Genomic DNA, 14,853 nt, shown 5'->3' with positions numbered 1-14,853 from the left:
GAACATTTATTGTTTCATAACATGCAATAATCACCGTCTAATTTGATATTTACCAACTTCAAAGCTTTTATTAGCATTACGAATTTAATTAACATAATCATCAGATTAATGGGTGGATGCATATGACATATACGCAGTCCTACCCTAGCAAATTAGAATTTTTAGTAATGTTAATTTATTATACAGATTAACTAAAATATACAGATTTAATATCAAATTCATTATCAAATAAACAGATTGATAACACTAACAGATTTGCCTTAGATATTATTTATTTAATTTTTTTAATTTATTTTTTTTCCTTATTTTATTTTATTTCTTTATTTTTTATTTCTTAACCCGTTCCACACTATGCGTGTTAGACCGACATGGTGGAGGACTTCTTTTCTGTAGTCCGCTGTTATGATCATTGGTTGTTTCTATTGGTTTTATTTCAAAGAAGTTATGTTAGACGACAGTTTAAAATATATAACCGTAGGCTGGGCCATATCCGGAAGGTCCGGAGGGTGACCAAACATGATGAAAACTGACCAAACTGGGCTCCCGGAGGTCCTGCTAGTCTGTACAGCCACCCCCACATCAGATAATTACCAAACAAATCGCAGGAGAACTAATTACTGAGCTTTATAAAAACAAGAAGCAAAGTTCCGAAAATTATCGCCCACTGGCCAATACTGGTCACTTGAAAATGCCATGTCGGTTATGACACGGTTGGGCATGGTATTATTTTATTAATAAGCGTCGGAAATTCATATTAATTGACAGAAGCGTCGTACAAGATACAATAAACAATCAAAATAAAGCTAAAAAAAACTGTATTAACTGATTTGTACATAGTGGTCAGTAAAATGACCACTGGTCAGCAGTGACCGGAAATCCGAAAAATGTAATTTTCGACTGAACGAACTTAAAATTAATGTGAATAAAATGCAAACAAGTTGTGTAATGACTGCTGTAAGTGGCTCTTAAATTGCTGTGACCCGGAACAATCAGAATTCAAAAGATTCTGCAGTGCAACTGCTTGCGTGTGGAACGCTGTTATTGCCTTATACTGTAACCTAGCTACTCCATTGTTCCAGAGAAAAACCGTATATTCTTTGCAAATTATATCTGAGTTAAACTGTTGTAGTGAGTGTGAAATCTTGTAAAAGTTATTGATCTCGCTTATATGCTTCGCTAATTGAGCATCAAAAACATTTACACCTTCCGGTTCGTGAGCGCTCGTAACCTTTAAAAACCAATCTGGGCAAAGCGGTCAGTATAACGGAAGAGAGCGTTTGGGAGTAAAGGCACCGTCCTTTTAAGCAGATAAACATTATTTAACAGCGGTGCCGACATAGACAGTGCAAAGTATATTCAATCACTCCCACACAATTTGGATAATTCGTGATGTTTAGGGAGTCGGCTAGCCTACCACCACCACATACCACTACAAGTCGGCTAAGAGAACTGCCTTCCTTTCTAAATACGAGCATTTGTTGTTTTTTATAAAGTATAAACGTAAGTTAAATTGTACGAGTGGAATTTTTGGCAGGACATTATTGACCCTAATGGCGATACACTCGTTTTCTGAACGACTTGGTCACTTGTACAACACTCTGAGAATGTTATCTATGCTTTCTGCTCGCTATCTCTGCTATAATATTCGGTTGCACAACCCGGTATAGTATAATTTCCACTGTAGCCGTCACCAGGACTGTGGTCAACAATAAGTCAGTTGACCAGTTGTCCAAACCGTAGTGTAGAAGGGACCAACTGTTGCGAAATATCGAAGTAGCACTTATGTACTGGTGCAGATTAGGTTTTTTCGTTTCTAAATTTTCCTTGACCACTGGTCATTTTGATGACCATCGTAATGCATCTGTGTTCAAGTACTCGTTGAGACCTATCGTTTGAGCTATTGGCACGTTCTGTGCGATTTTTCTGTCAGCTGTTATAAACGGCAGTAAATAACATGTCGGTGCAACATGGTTACCATGCGTGTTAGTCCGACATGGTCATCTCCTGCTTGACCTATGGTCGCTAAAATTTTGAAAAAATCATTTTTCTCTTAATTGAATTTTTCTATCCCAGACTGTAAATTTTCAAAACCGTAGTCCCACCCCTTCTAGTACCCGGTTTTCCTGGGTTAATTTTATTTTTCTATTTATTTTATTTTTTTTGCCTTATTTTATTTCTTATTTTATTTTATTTCCTTATTTTCCTTTCTGACAATTCAAGGCCATTAAGTGATTGCGAGCGTTGTGTAAATTTATTATGGTGAACAATTCTAAAATATTGTACGTGTTATACGAATATTGCGTGCGGGATGTAGCGTGATCACGCATGGAATGTTCGCCGAAGCTGTATAAAATTTGCAGGGCATTTAATGTTACTAATCATCCCACTCGCGGTTGTCACAATATCTAATGTTCTTCTATCTTCAATGCCATTACACGGAAATTCCAAATTCTAAATCGGTGTGGGTCGTAGAACTGTCAGTTATGCAAGAAAGATCTTTTTTTACTTGAGCATTTTTTTCACGAATCCCGTTGGAATGACAGTACTACCATCCCCGGCTAGATTAATGGTATTGATTTCAGCTCGGAGCAGAAAGGCGTGTCAGGCAACTTATCCGCTCATTGCTTTAAAAATCGGGATCGTGCTGAATGTGGTGCATTGTGTAAAACTGGATCAAGTTTGATAGTCAGGAACAGAAATGTTTGGCTAAGGATGTGGCTTTGATTTTTTCAAGGAATGCGTATATACCGGCTGAGTAAGCTGTATTACCACGCGGATACCGGCAATGAAAAACAAACATTCTGGGGCTAGCCGTTCAGCAGCTACGCTTCATGCATATATCTTTAAATTCTTAATAAAGCAAGCGCTGCTCAAACAGTACTGTGGGTTTTGAGTTGGATTAACAATTGATGCTTACACTAAAATATGTTTGAAAGGAAAGAATCCGTTCACAATCATTTCTACTATTAACAGTATACATACAATATAGATGATCATTAATTGTGAGCGTCAAATGGCATCCAATTGCAAGTTTTTGGCTAAAATGATAACGAATTATGAAATACTGCATTTATCAACTACACTCTTGGCGCTTGCAAAATTGTACAGTACTATAAATGAATAGCTAGTGCACTACAAGTATCAAAAGTAATTTTGTAATATTTATATGGTGTACTAGGTGAAGCACTGAGGCTTGTTGGTTTTGAATACAGACAAATTCACTGACAATATGGCTGTTTATAAGCATTTGTCGAAATAATATATCTGGAGTATAACACATTTTGCAAAAACGAATTCTGCCATGATTTGTGCAAAGCTGCTGCATGCTTCTTCCCCAGTGTAGATTTACATTTCTTCAATCGGTTTTCGATGTCGATTGATTTTAGAACCTGAAAGTCGGCTTACTCAGCCCATCCAAGTCATTCCCATTTATGCAAATACAATCAAAATGTCGTTCAAAGCACAGTAAGGTGCAAGCGGTCTGACCGGAAATGATGCTGCCATGTCAAAACGGCAATTCCATAAAAGCGAACTGGCCAGATTTAAAGGCTGCTTTCAGGCATGAAGCATGTTATATACGAGTACCCATTGAGGGTCACTGGTGACTATGCTAATAAGTGGATCGTATGTGAATAGGTATAAAAGAGCAAGGTGAGGCTTGCATGATTCATCAAGACTTTATTGTTAAACAAACCACGAAACGTAAAGAATCACATTGACTAACAGATTCGTTTAGTAGGCTTAAAGATCGCGTCTAGGATCGCAGTATTGTGCATAGCACAAACTTTAAAGTGTGACCATTAAGATCACAGTTGCAATATGCAAACAAAATAATTCGAAAGAACAAAAAAATGCTAATGTGGAGACGTTCATTGATTATTAGATTTTCTCTAAAACACGTATTAAAACATCCTTAGAAAAACAATCCACAACTGAGTCAGAATAACGAATAACAAAAGGTCACCCGCACTTTCTCCGTACCACCGACGATGGAAAAATCATTATAACTATCACTCAGCACCACCACATGATCCCCTGCAAAAACCAAGCACGACATAAGTCATCACGCAATTATAAGAATTGTCTAAGTGATGAACATACCCCTACATTGAAAAGTCCAATGCCAGAATGATGGCTGCCTGTAGGAGAAACGAAGAAAGATCAATAGAAACATCCTTAAACACCCGCAGTATACCTTTAGCATAATGCAGGCAGTAAATATTTGCATTGCATATAAGACACACTATACATACATCATTCCAGCCCGCTTCTTTATGCGGTTCATGCTCCTGCGTGGACTGGGTTGGTCGTTCGGGACTGTATTTCTTCCAGGCTGAATACACGCCGCTGCCGGAGCTGAATTTCTCCGCTGCCACTAAATCCCTGAATCCTTGTTCCCATAGGCGAATCATATCGGTTGACGGGCAGAGAAACCAGAAAATTTCCCCAGATGTGTACGGCTCGCCGATGGCGATGGCTGGTTGAAAATTGAATTCTTTAGGAAACCGCACTTGCTGTTCCTTGGGTATATTCTCCGTATTTTTTCCAAAGGTAATCAATCCATTGGGAATGGATTGCAGCACCAGGGTGCCTTCCAGCTCGGCGGGCTCACTGCCCCCTTTTTTATACCATCGAAACACACCGTCATTGGTCAGCACGGCATCGTAGCGTTTCCAGCTCTCACCGAACCAGCGGGGTTTATAGTAGAGGAGCGGTCCCTTACAGACCACATCGGTAGTTGTCTCATAGCCGCTCTCGCATGTCACATCCGATGGGGCTTCAATGGAGATTGGATACGACTTAACCGAATCAAGATCGGAGACAATTGACATTTGCCGAGGCGCCGGTGCTGGCTGGCCTGCGCGCTGCTGTCGGGGTGAATCCCTGTTGGTGGACTTCCGGGAAAGTGCCGGACTGTTAACGGCTTTTTGCACCATGGAAGAGTCAGTTAGGTCGTAATGCGGACACGACGAAAATATTATCCAAAACGGCACTGATTTATGGTAAAAGCTTCCGCGAAGCTGCTAGTGCACTGCCCTGCGTTGACAACTGTGGAGCCGCTGCCGATGAGCGTGGCTTACATATGAATGATCCACAAGACAATCCAGCAAGTAGCAGGCTCCTTGTTATATACATGTAGCCGACATGCTCCGCACGCGGTGGCATGGAAAAAATCGATATTCTCCCGTCTCTAGAGAATGAGCGAGAGGGAGAGAGAAAAAGAGAGGACGAGCGAGAAACGAAGAGAACGCCGGCTCTCACACAGGCCCACAGCAGCCTACACGGGTGCTACGGCCGAGTAGAACAAATAAACAGAATGGTCCCGGGACTTTTATGTTGCCCCAGCCGGTTCCATTAAGGATTTGGCAGTATTAGGCTAAGCACTCTGGAAAATGTGAACTTATAATATTTTCTTGTTAGGTGCATGGTCTTGCACTTCAGGGATATCCCTGAACGTGGAACTGAAAAAATAAGAACGTGTTTTCCATCGACACGGAAACGCATAGGTATTTTGAACACAGTGCCATCTGGTCACTGTTTTTTATTAAAGCTCTGTAGTGGAGTTTTGCTCCCTTGCCGTACATAAGCTTTCCGATTAAGATTTATATTGTGCATTGTTTGGGTAGAATCCGACCGGCGATGCTGCATTTATATACATACTGCTCGTACTTACATGATGCAATGATTACAATCGTCAGCTGGATTAGATTAGCCAGATACTGTAATTTATGAAATGTTTATTTGCCAAATAACATTTTTTGTAAGACGTACCATGCCCTTTGTATTAATCAAATTTCGTTCAATTTTTTTGCGAAATTATTTTGTTAAAGTTTGAGCTCTCATTTGTTTTTCACTTACTACATCAGGCTCAAATGCCACTCACTTGTCAATAAATGTAAAACTGACGCTGTTACGAGAATTTACAAACATACCAATACACTGCATAGGTGATCATTCCTGTTAAATTAAATTACAATTTAACGGCCAAAAAAGAGAAGCAGTACGCGTACGCGCATTTCATATTTATTTTTGTATGACTGCAGATCAAGCTTGTAAGTTTAATGCGTAGGAAGTAGGCATTGATGCACCTTTAATTTACTTTGCAAGCATTTGAACGCAACAAATTAATTTTTACACTCATTTCCTTTGTAAAGCAATGACATTGTGCTGATGACATTTAAGTATCGTGCATAGTCAGCAAGGCGTGGGTACCTTGCGACTTCGCCGGCAACGATTGTGAGCGAACAAAACGATAAAGTACCATTAAATAATGGGTAACGATTAAACTTATTTGCTGTCAATAGGGCTTTCCCTTTCGCGATTTTAAAGGAGCACGTGAGCTGCAAGCGGATATCAGCCCGATGTGCCGCTGAATCGGCAACAAAGCTTATAGTTTGACCATGAAACAGCGGGTTGCACCCGGTAGGCTCTTCAGTCTTTCACATCAATACAATTTCTCTCACGAATCAAATCATTGCCGAACCCAACCCTTTCTTTATCGATTGCAGACTGTTAAACGTTGAAGGACCATTCAGCTGATTGGTTGGTGTTAAAAATTAGTGATTGTGTTACACCACGTGAGCAGTGTAAGAACATGTGTTTCTGTTGCAACAACTCGCGGCGGTTGAATGAAAATCGTTAAACTTTCCGCCACGATAAGGTAGTTGCTCATTGATACTGTAAGTCTGGAATCTGTATAGTCATTACACATAATATTAAAATTTCGGTTTGGTACAATCAGCTACAATGCAGCTGTATCTATATATCAATATGTAACGACACATAATGATGATAAATAATGATAAAATTACACCGTACGTGCAAAACTACAGTATTAAATGCGCATCCATAAAACTATTACAGTACTTGTACCACTACTGCTAGCGCTTGTGCGTAATTGGTTATCAATCGCTTTTCTTGTTGACCATGGTGCTGAGAACGCATATAAAAATTCACCAGTTGCAAAGCATCCTTCTTTAAAAACTTCAATATTCTTGTATTAAATTTACATGCGTAAAATCACAAAGAATCAATATAATGCGGCAAGTTTGCAGTATTTTGTAAACGATTTTGTTATAGAAGTACTTGCACTGTTGCACATACTTGTTGTCTTTAGTGTCTTACTTACTCTAGATCTACAGTAGTAAGTATGCTTATATATCTATATTTAATAATCATATCTCTAGACTTATAATATTAGTTAATTTGAGAGCGTTACCTGGATCTCTCATCCCAACCTAATGCAAAAGCATAGTACGAGATATCTACGAGATATCTCTGCTGCTGTATCTCAAAGCTTTGTATAGCCGATTAGCTATCCTTCGTAGTGCCCACTTAACGCAGTCTACGGTAACAACAACAGCAGCGCGTAACGATTCAATTTTATTTTGGCATTGGGTGAAGACACTAGCACCGGAACACGGGTCACCGGCGCAACCGGCCCCGCCGTCCAGCAACCCCCCGTCTCCTCTCCAAAGGGGGTGGGCGGGAGGGAAGAACGACTTGTTACACGAAAACAACCTTTACTCCAACACAACAGGAACTGAAATGCACTAAAAGAAATGCACAATCACTACACATGAAACATCCACAACCGAAACTGCATTGCTTTTAATACAGCATCGAAATATGCATCCCAAGACACACCCTAATGGGTTTTCTTGGCTGGACACTGGTCAACCAAGTCGTCCAGCCTTGCAATCGCTTCCACTGCGTTAACCGGAATTAGCTTTGCTAATTCTATTTAACTTCAAATTTTCTAAAAGCAGAGACGAGGATGCAACGGGAAATGTAAAAATAGACAAACACTAATCTAAAACTATATCCCCAGTATGTTTTCAAAATTATTTATTAATTAAAATATGCAACAATTCTAAATACCACAAGTGACGAGGTTTGAACAGAAAGCGCTCAAGTATAAGAATCGCTGGCATCAAAACGGTGATGCATATCCACCACTGGTATGCGGTCAGCATCAGATCCTTTTCTCCATCGACTAGTAACGCGAGATCCGGTACTCTTGGCGGTGGCTATTACTAATCCGGTTCTTCCTGTTAAAACTACAAAAGCAACGGCACACAGCAGTGCTACGCCTAATAGGACACCGATGACAATTCCGGCAATGGATCCTCCGGCCAATCCGGTCTCCTCTGGCGAAGCTGTCGAGGAAACTACTCCACCGAAATCTCGTGTTGTGCCGGTGCCTGCTGCTGTGGGAAGAGATGGATGAATGGTGCCCGTTGCGATGCTATTGCCTTTTGTGGTCTGAGATGTTGAAGGCCCAGTGACAGCGCTGCTGCTACCACCAACGGACTCCGACACAGCTAATGCAACATAGCAATACGTTTATGGCCGAGAAGCTGTGGGCATTTTTTATGCATGACACTAATATATGAAGCGAATTTCGCTTTTAAACTTTCTTTGCACCGTTAGTTAGGGATGCGACACAAACGAATAAAGATGCTGCTTACTTGTGGGAGGAATCGTGCTCCCGGTGACCATAACTACCCGGCTTCTGTCAGCTTGGCAAATATATCCCCGCTTGACATCGGCGTCGCATCTCAAATTGTTCCAATATCCATTGTCTGGGTACATTTCCGCGCAGCGTTCCGACCCACCAGATGTTGGTTCTCCTAAATTTTCAAATATTGTTCATTTGTTTGAGCATACATATGCACATCCATATGTATTGTACAGAGTATATCGTTAAACTTTTAACCACAGTAAGATTTGTTAAACAATTAACGATGAAAATTAGTCTGCGCGTGCTCAGTCTCAGTACTTACCAAGGTACCAATTGGCATAGAGGGCTGGTTCAGTGTTGTTATCGCGGTCAGTCCACACCCATTTGCTCGTATCCGATGGGCTACTGTTCAAGTCAAGATTGCGCAAACCTATCCACAAACCTTCTATCGAGTATTGTGCGAATGGCCGCACACATTTCTGCTGCTCTTCCGACCGGATGGATACGAGATCGCCACCCATAGCAAGACAGGTCGCACGGGCCTCGTTAAAGGTGACAAGCACGGTCTGGTCGGTCTGGTTGTTGTGCTGTTGGATGGTACGTACGAAATAACAGTGATTTCCGCAGGCAAGCGGAAATTCTTTTGGACAGACAACCGTCTCCGATGTGGTACTGTTAATTTTCGGGCAAGGCACTATACAGATAGAGGTGCATCACTAATACCGGTAATATACAAACGTGGTACAAATACCTTTCTGATTGTTTATTCTAAAGATTTTATCTGATTACAGAGTACACTAAATTTTTTTAAAGCTCACAAGTTGCAGTGATCAAGTGACTTACTGTTGTTATACCCTTGGAAAGGATATCGAAATTAATAATAATGGCATTAGTATCCATGGCTTTTGAAAATGGAAAATTACAGTGTGTACCGCGTACGTCGTACTTTTTTATACTCGTAGTATTCACTGACTTACCAAACCGACGTTCACAGACTGCCATCCTGACGTCACGGTCAGAGCATCCGTGGGCGTGCCATCCTCCCTCCAAGTCCATATCCACACACAGGGTAGAATTCTCATCTCCGATTAAGCTATCGAGGTTGGTAAAATGTGCCGGGCACTGGTTGTACCAAGAATAATGCCCGTATTCTTCCCGCATACCCAGCCAAGCTTTTGGTGAACGAAAATCCTGCCCTGGCCGACCGAATCTTATTGCCTCGTCCACCAGGACACGGACAAATGCATTTTCGTACACGTCCGAAATAGTAGCCAATCCACCACCTCCCGGCCAGTTTTCCATCGCGGACGGTCTGCATTGCTGTTCCGCATGCGACCATGTATGCTCTCCATCCCGTTCCAGATGAACCACCTGGAAGCATGCATCTCCGTAAGGTTGATAACCCGCGCTGCAGTTTGTTGGTGGCGGTTCATAAGGCTTCATGGCAAAATCTGCACATAAAGATATAGAAGAATATATTGAACTTTTCACAGCTTAACTATTGTGCTTTTATCATTTAATTCATATTATAATATGAGTAGTTATGTATATGTAAAGGTATATAAAAAGAAAAATCCGGCTTCGATTCGCTGTAATTATTTGACCTTTAGGGGCTTTGCAGATATATCCTCCTCGTGCTTGGCAGCTCAGATCTGTCCAGCGCCCAACTGTTCTCGGATCCACAAGCATGTTGATGCATTCCAGCTGTGAATCATTGCCAAGGGTTTAGTAAACATGCATATTTCTACTGTATCGCTTATTGCAAGTGCAAGATAACATTTACCCCCCAGCCTGCGGTGTCACGAGGATATTGATAATGCCAATTGTTATAGCGATAAGTATGATGGTCCGACCATTCGAATACATTGGGCTCAACCTCATGGAGTCCAATCCAGACATTATATTTTCGATTTTTCAACAAAGTCACGATGAAGTCATTCTCTATACCACTCAAAATGGATACTAAGCTGGAGTTCCGCATTTGATGCCCGAATTCTCCGAATGTGCAGGTGGACAGTGCTTCTGCCCAGGTATACGTCTGCCGGTCAACAGACAGAAAATAGCAGTTGGGACCTTTCGAAATAAAAAGCCAATAATGTAATTCTGATATTCATGTTTGCGAGAGTATTGTGCAAATTTGTGATCGAATTTGATGCCGGTACTTACCGAAAGGGACCCAGCCGCTAGCACAACCTGCGTGTGAACCGTCACTTGGTCTGGTCGGTCGCACCGGCGGTGGTCGGTCACCGTGTGCCGGCCTTTGGCATATATATTTTGTGTAGGTTCCACATCGTTCACTGGCCCACTTGCCATCCATTCCAGACATTATCACGCAGTTCTTTTGGTTTTGCTCAGATGCTGGCTGATTGGGAGCCCAGTTAGTAAAACCACCAACAATCGGTCGACCATCCAACCACGTGTACTCGCCCAAGTCAACATTGGTTATGCGTAGGCCAATAAAAAACTGAGGGGTTCCCGGGAGCATACCGGAAGTGTTCTTGAGGATTTCGGTTATCAGTGGTTGAATTTCATTGTTCACCACTACCAGACCAGATCGTCGTTGCCTGCAGGCCAATTCTGCATTTTCGAAGGTCTCGATCCTCGTGGCAACGAAAATGCACTCGCGTACGCTTTCCAAATAATACCAGGTGCCCGATCCGTCAGTAGGCTGTTCTCCACAAGGCGCTGCAATTAATATCGTTAAATGAACCTTACCATGTAAACTTACACCAAAAATACGTGTTTACTTACACCAAAAATTTTTACAGAATATCAGTTCAGTAATAGGTCAATAATAGCTACTAATTCAGTTGAAATTTTTTTGGATATTTTTTCTCTGAATATATTGTTTTATGTACGAGCGCACGTACGTCCTGGTGGTCGAGTTGGTTGTGTTACTGGCGCCGTGCGATTTCTGGCGGCCTGACAAATATACCCTCGGCGTTCGTAACAACCTGCATCGTTCCAAAACCCATTCGGATACATCTCTCCGCAAGACGCGCCAAACATATTGGGTTCACCTACAAGATATTTATTCAAAGTAAACATTTATATACAATTTGTGGAGCAGCGAAATTCTTGCCAGTCATCCAGTTAACATAGGTTGTCGGTTCGGCGTTTTCGTACTGATCAATCCATTGCCAAATACCACTGGCTCCAGCGCCACCGGCTTTGTTGCGTAATCCCATCCACATGCCCATCTCCGCGTACTGGACAAACGGATGAACGCAATCCTGGTCTTCTTTGGTTCTGATAGTGGCCAGATCGCCGCCTAATGCAATACATTTGCTGCGTGCTTCGTCAAAGGTCGCCAGCTCGCTTTGGTTTAGGTGTTGGATAATGCTGCGCGACGTGTAGCAGTGATGCGCGCAAGCCTGTGGAAAGTTTTCTGGACAAATTTCTGGACGTTCGGTCGGAATGCTCGGGCAAGGAACTGCGGAAAGTTTTCCAGCCAGATTAAAAATTATTATCGGAAAACCTTAGATATAAAAAGAACAATCGCCTTACCGAGTCGGCGTTCGCAAACGGCAAATCGTACTTCGGATAGCGAACAGTTGTGAGGATGCCATTTACCGTCTAGGTTCATGTCAACGCACAGGTTTTCTTGCGCGTTACCCACCAAGGAATCCATATTGGTAAAGCGTACCGGACAATTATTCTGCCATCGGTAGTTACCGTATTCTTCGCGCATTCCCAACCAGGCTTTCGTCTTGAGAAACGATAGATCTAATCCTGGATTGGCTGCCTGAGCAGCAGCCTTGTCGACTAAGATGCGAACAAAAGCGTTTTCGTAGACGTCGGCAATGGTCGCCAAACCACCGCCACCAGCGGGAACGTTTTCGCCGGGCTGAAGACTACACAGTTGCTGAGCATGGGACCAGGTACGCTGTGCTTCGTTAGGCAACGCAATCACTTTGAAACACACATCATCGTATTGTTCGTAAGTACTGCCGCAAATGGTGGGAGGTGTCTGGTGCTCGGGCAAATCAAAGTCTGCAAAGTTCATGGAAAACATCAATGCTGTGTCGATTTACGTACCGCGGGATAATCTTTCCACGTTTACGTTGTGTCTGTTTATTATTATTTGTTTGTTTCTTTTGCTGCTTTAAATTTAAAATATTTTTTTACACAGCGCATGCATGTAATTTGTATACGATTAGTCAATAGTCACTGACCTTTGGGAGCTTTACAAACATAAGGAAGTCGTTTTGTACACTCCAAATCTGTCCACCGGCCAACTTTATTGCTTTCTGTCATCATAGAAATGCATTCCAGCTGTCAACCAAAATTTAACCATTATAAGCGAACCAACTGGATTGCAGAATTTAATTTACCTGAAAATTATAGCGTGGATAATTATAATGCCAGTTATTGTACACGTAACGGCTGTGGTCGGACCATTCGAAAATATCTCGCCCTGTTTCATGCAGCCCCAGCCACACGCCATTGTAATTCATGTGGGTCGGATCTGTTGCGCGACCTTTCAGTTGAGTAATGAGAAAATCATTCTCGACCGATGCTAGAACGGATGCCAGACTGGCGTTTTTCATTGTAGTCGCTCCATCGCGGCAACTTTCCAGTGCTTCCGCCCAGGTGGTAGCCTGATCCGTTGAGGAAATGTAATAGCATTGCGGTCCTAAATTTATTACGTAGCACCAGCACATAAGTGTACGTTTTCATTTAAGCTTGATTAATTTTTGTAAACTCACCAAATGAAACCCATCCTTCTTTGCAGCCGCCATGTCTCCCCAGGGGATCACGTGTCGGTATTGACGGGACACCGTGATCATCATACGGCTTGCGTTGGCAGAAATAGCGGGTATTCGAGGAACAGATCCGGTCGGACCATTTACCGCTCGTAGAGTCCATCGTGACGCAGTAATCGGTATTGTGATCGCTTATGCTGGACGGCTGATTCGGCGCCCAGTTGGAATAGGTTAATGGGGAAAAATCCACCCAAGTGTACTCGCCCAAGTTAAGGTCAGATACACGTAGACCGATGTAGTAGGGAACCGATGAACCGGGTGCGACCGAGTTGATCAAGGCATTGAGAGCAGGAGTATTGCTGGGATTAAGCACGGCCAAATGGGCTCCACGCCGCAGACATTCCAGTTCGGCGTTTTCCCATGTACTGGAGGCACTGGCAATAAAAATGCATTCTCCGATATCCTCCAGGAAATTCCAGGTGCCACCGGTATTGGATAGGGGAACACGCGACTTACACAGCTCTGCAAAAACACAATTCGCATCTTACTTTTTCTTCCTCTACGTCCGCAATACGCCCTAACTTGCAAATGCGGTGAGAATGCTCCTGCTTTGTTTCGCGTCACATACTTCTTGTTAACTACGAGTAGCGCAAAGGTGGAATTGGCAAATGCAAAAATTTCACAGTATGTAATAATTTTACAGTTCCACTGCTGACTGCAGTGCACCTCCGCCGAGCAATAATCAGAACAAATGCCCGTAGCAGTTGTTATAAAAAATTAAATGCGCGTACGAAGCATTTGCCTAAACTTAAAAGTTGATTTTCATGCACCAATTGGCAATGCTGGATTTTCCTACCGGTAAAATTTTGTCCTTGGATGAGACCTAGATCAACAATACAGATAGTAAATTGCTACGGTAAGTAATGTTTTTGTATCGCTGTTAAGCACAGCATTAATATTAGCACAGGCATTTTATACATATGCAGATATCAACGAGTGCACCGAGGGTGGTGCCGATCGACTGTGTCCAGGCGGAATATGCGGAATATAGGTACAGAGTTATGTCCCACAAATGTCGGTATTACGTATTTCAATTTGATAACAACTGTAAAACTTATGCGGCACAACTCTGCAGGTAGATGCTATAACCGCTATCATTTATAGAATACAAAATAAATTTATGTCAATTCCAATTTACTGGTCGTTACGATACAGTGCACTAATAATAAAAACTGAAATAGTAGCCCAATTATAAATGTAAAACACTTACAACACTGCGCTAAGAGCAAAGCCGGCAGTATTACGCAGTACACAGTGGCTTCACTAAATCTGGTCATTTTGCCAATGAAAAATCTTAATAACAAAACGCAAGAAAACCTTGATACACAGAAACAATAAGAGAGAGTTAAAAATTATTCATGACTACAGCGAAAAGATGTCCTGATGGCTTATAACCAGCTGCTAGATCTGAACAAATGCAATAATTATGTATGCGGTCACCACTAAATAAAGCGGCAAGTAACATAAATAAAACATAAATTGAACCTTTTTAAGCGCTGATATAGAGAAATGGTGCCTACGAAGGCGATGCATGTTTGTCGCTGATTTACTGACAATAATTACGAAATCTTTGATAAGATTAATTAACTAGGCTCGCTACTACTTTACTCGCTGTCCCTAAAT

At 42.0% G+C, this 14,853-nt stretch overlaps 2 protein-coding genes across 3 annotated transcripts; both read right to left on the bottom strand.

The window, feature by feature from the left end:
- Window positions 1-3,675: 3,675 nt before the first annotated feature.
- LOC129593587 (uncharacterized) lies at window positions 3,676-5,121 on the bottom strand. 2 transcript variants are annotated; one of them, XM_055489980.1, is made up of 3 exons: window positions 4,254-5,121; window positions 4,102-4,139; window positions 3,676-4,035 (listed from the first exon to the last, which is right to left on the bottom strand). In XM_055489980.1, the coding sequence occupies exons 1-2, from the start codon at window positions 4,935-4,937 to the stop codon at window positions 4,104-4,106; spliced, it is 720 nt and encodes a 239-aa protein (XP_055345955.1). In that variant the 5' UTR covers window positions 4,938-5,121; the 3' UTR covers window positions 3,676-4,035; window positions 4,102-4,103. The 2 variants fall into 2 exon arrangements, with proteins under 2 accessions (XP_055345955.1, XP_055345954.1); XM_055489979.1 differs by having other exon boundaries at window positions 4,108-4,139.
- Window positions 5,122-7,464: 2,343 nt separating this feature from the next.
- LOC129593540 (macrophage mannose receptor 1-like) lies at window positions 7,465-14,741 on the bottom strand. Its single transcript, XM_055489903.1, has 15 exons — window positions 14,441-14,741; window positions 14,027-14,053; window positions 13,174-13,692; window positions 12,799-13,100; window positions 12,640-12,739; window positions 11,972-12,457; window positions 11,547-11,897; window positions 11,335-11,484; window positions 10,631-11,149; window positions 10,248-10,537; window positions 10,069-10,168; window positions 9,442-9,915; window positions 8,787-9,158; window positions 8,472-8,633; window positions 7,465-8,324 (listed from the first exon to the last, which is right to left on the bottom strand). The coding sequence occupies exons 1-15, from the start codon at window positions 14,505-14,507 to the stop codon at window positions 7,912-7,914; spliced, it is 4,332 nt and encodes a 1,443-aa protein (XP_055345878.1). The 5' UTR covers window positions 14,508-14,741; the 3' UTR covers window positions 7,465-7,911.
- Between the last annotated feature and the right edge of the window lie 112 nt (window positions 14,742-14,853).

This window comes from Paramacrobiotus metropolitanus, unplaced genomic scaffold (genome assembly GCF_019649055.1).
Source record: "Paramacrobiotus metropolitanus isolate TYO unplaced genomic scaffold, Prichtersi_v1.0 Parri_scaffold0000062, whole genome shotgun sequence".
Classification (NCBI taxonomy): domain Eukaryota; kingdom Metazoa; phylum Tardigrada; class Eutardigrada; order Parachela; family Macrobiotidae; genus Paramacrobiotus; species Paramacrobiotus metropolitanus.
This window is presented reverse-complemented; position numbering and strand designations above follow the sequence as displayed.